Source organism: Buceros rhinoceros, unplaced genomic scaffold, assembly GCF_000710305.1.
Source record: "Buceros rhinoceros silvestris isolate BGI_N320 unplaced genomic scaffold, ASM71030v1 scaffold10001, whole genome shotgun sequence".
Lineage (NCBI taxonomy): Eukaryota > Metazoa > Chordata > Aves > Bucerotiformes > Bucerotidae > Buceros > Buceros rhinoceros.
The window spans coordinates 17,856-18,823 of NW_010394807.1; the positions used below are offsets into that span (position 1 = coordinate 17,856).

The 968-nt window shown below is 38.6% G+C and overlaps 1 protein-coding gene across 1 annotated transcript in view; it reads left to right on the top strand.

Moving 5' to 3' along the window:
* The window catches only part of HDAC10 (histone deacetylase 10), a 17,716-nt gene extending 16,995 nt beyond the window's left edge, over window positions 1-721 (top strand). Inside the window, exons 20-21 of the mRNA XM_010145336.1 lie at window positions 1-29; window positions 696-721. The exon at window positions 1-29 is cut by the window's left edge and continues 8 nt beyond it. Of these exons, the coding sequence (XP_010143638.1) occupies window positions 1-29; window positions 696-721 (55 nt within the window). The remainder of the gene's footprint in view (window positions 30-695) is intronic.
* The last annotated feature ends 247 nt before the right edge of the window (window positions 722-968 follow it).

Below are 968 nucleotides of genomic sequence, written 5' to 3' on the forward strand. Positions count from 1 at the left end.
GCAGGAATGGAAAATGCTTCAGTGTTCAGGTAAGTTGTCTGGTTTTAGTTCTTACTAATATACGCAAGTTTCTGAAAAGATGATAAAATACAACTGGATCCTGCAAGTCAGTGGGATATTGAAGTCAGCATGTTGATCTGATGTGAAAAGCATGAAACTCTGAATGCTTTTAATAATGTCCCTTGAGCCAGAAAGCACAGATTTCACAGCTTAATAACTGTGCCTGTGGGAACTTTAAATACTGCTACTCCAAAACTTTGAACTGAAAGTACCACAATATTATGTGCTTCAAGAATGGTTAATAAGATGTGCACTGGCTCTGACTGCTAACGTGTGTTCTTAATATAGTGCCAAATTGGTGATACTTCTAAACATTTAACTTGTTCACAAATAACTTAACAGTGATCAGTCATGATTAAAGTCCATCTACAAATAGCTGAGGATTGGGAACTGCGCCTGTGCAGGTCTCAGATGAGGCAGGTCTGTATGTTTTGAGCGTACTTGTCTAGAAACATTTCTCTACTAAATACCTTTGGTTTTCAACACAAAAAGCAGGGATAAACGTGGACCCCTGAAAGCAAATGCCCTGCTCTCTTTTAGAAGGCTATGAGCAGTGGTCTGGTCCCAATCAAAATGTTCTTACGGGGTTGGGAATTGCGGTAACTGGTTTTTTTTTTTTTTGCTGTTCTTTTCAGTGAAGGATGGCATTTCAAGAAATTGACTTCGCTTCAGAATCAGTCAGCAGAAGAAAAAGAAAATGTGTTGCTGTTCATGTTGCCTTTTAAATCATCAGGAAAAGAGATGGTCGATCTCTCAACAGAATAAGTGCCTCAAACTTGTCTTTTCTTTTTAAACTGCCTAAAGTCTGTATTTTCAGCTGGAGAATTGTGCTGGCAAATTCTATTCTGGCACTAGTTATTCAAAAGTGACACAGAAGAACAACTCCTGTACTTCATCTCTGCCTGTAC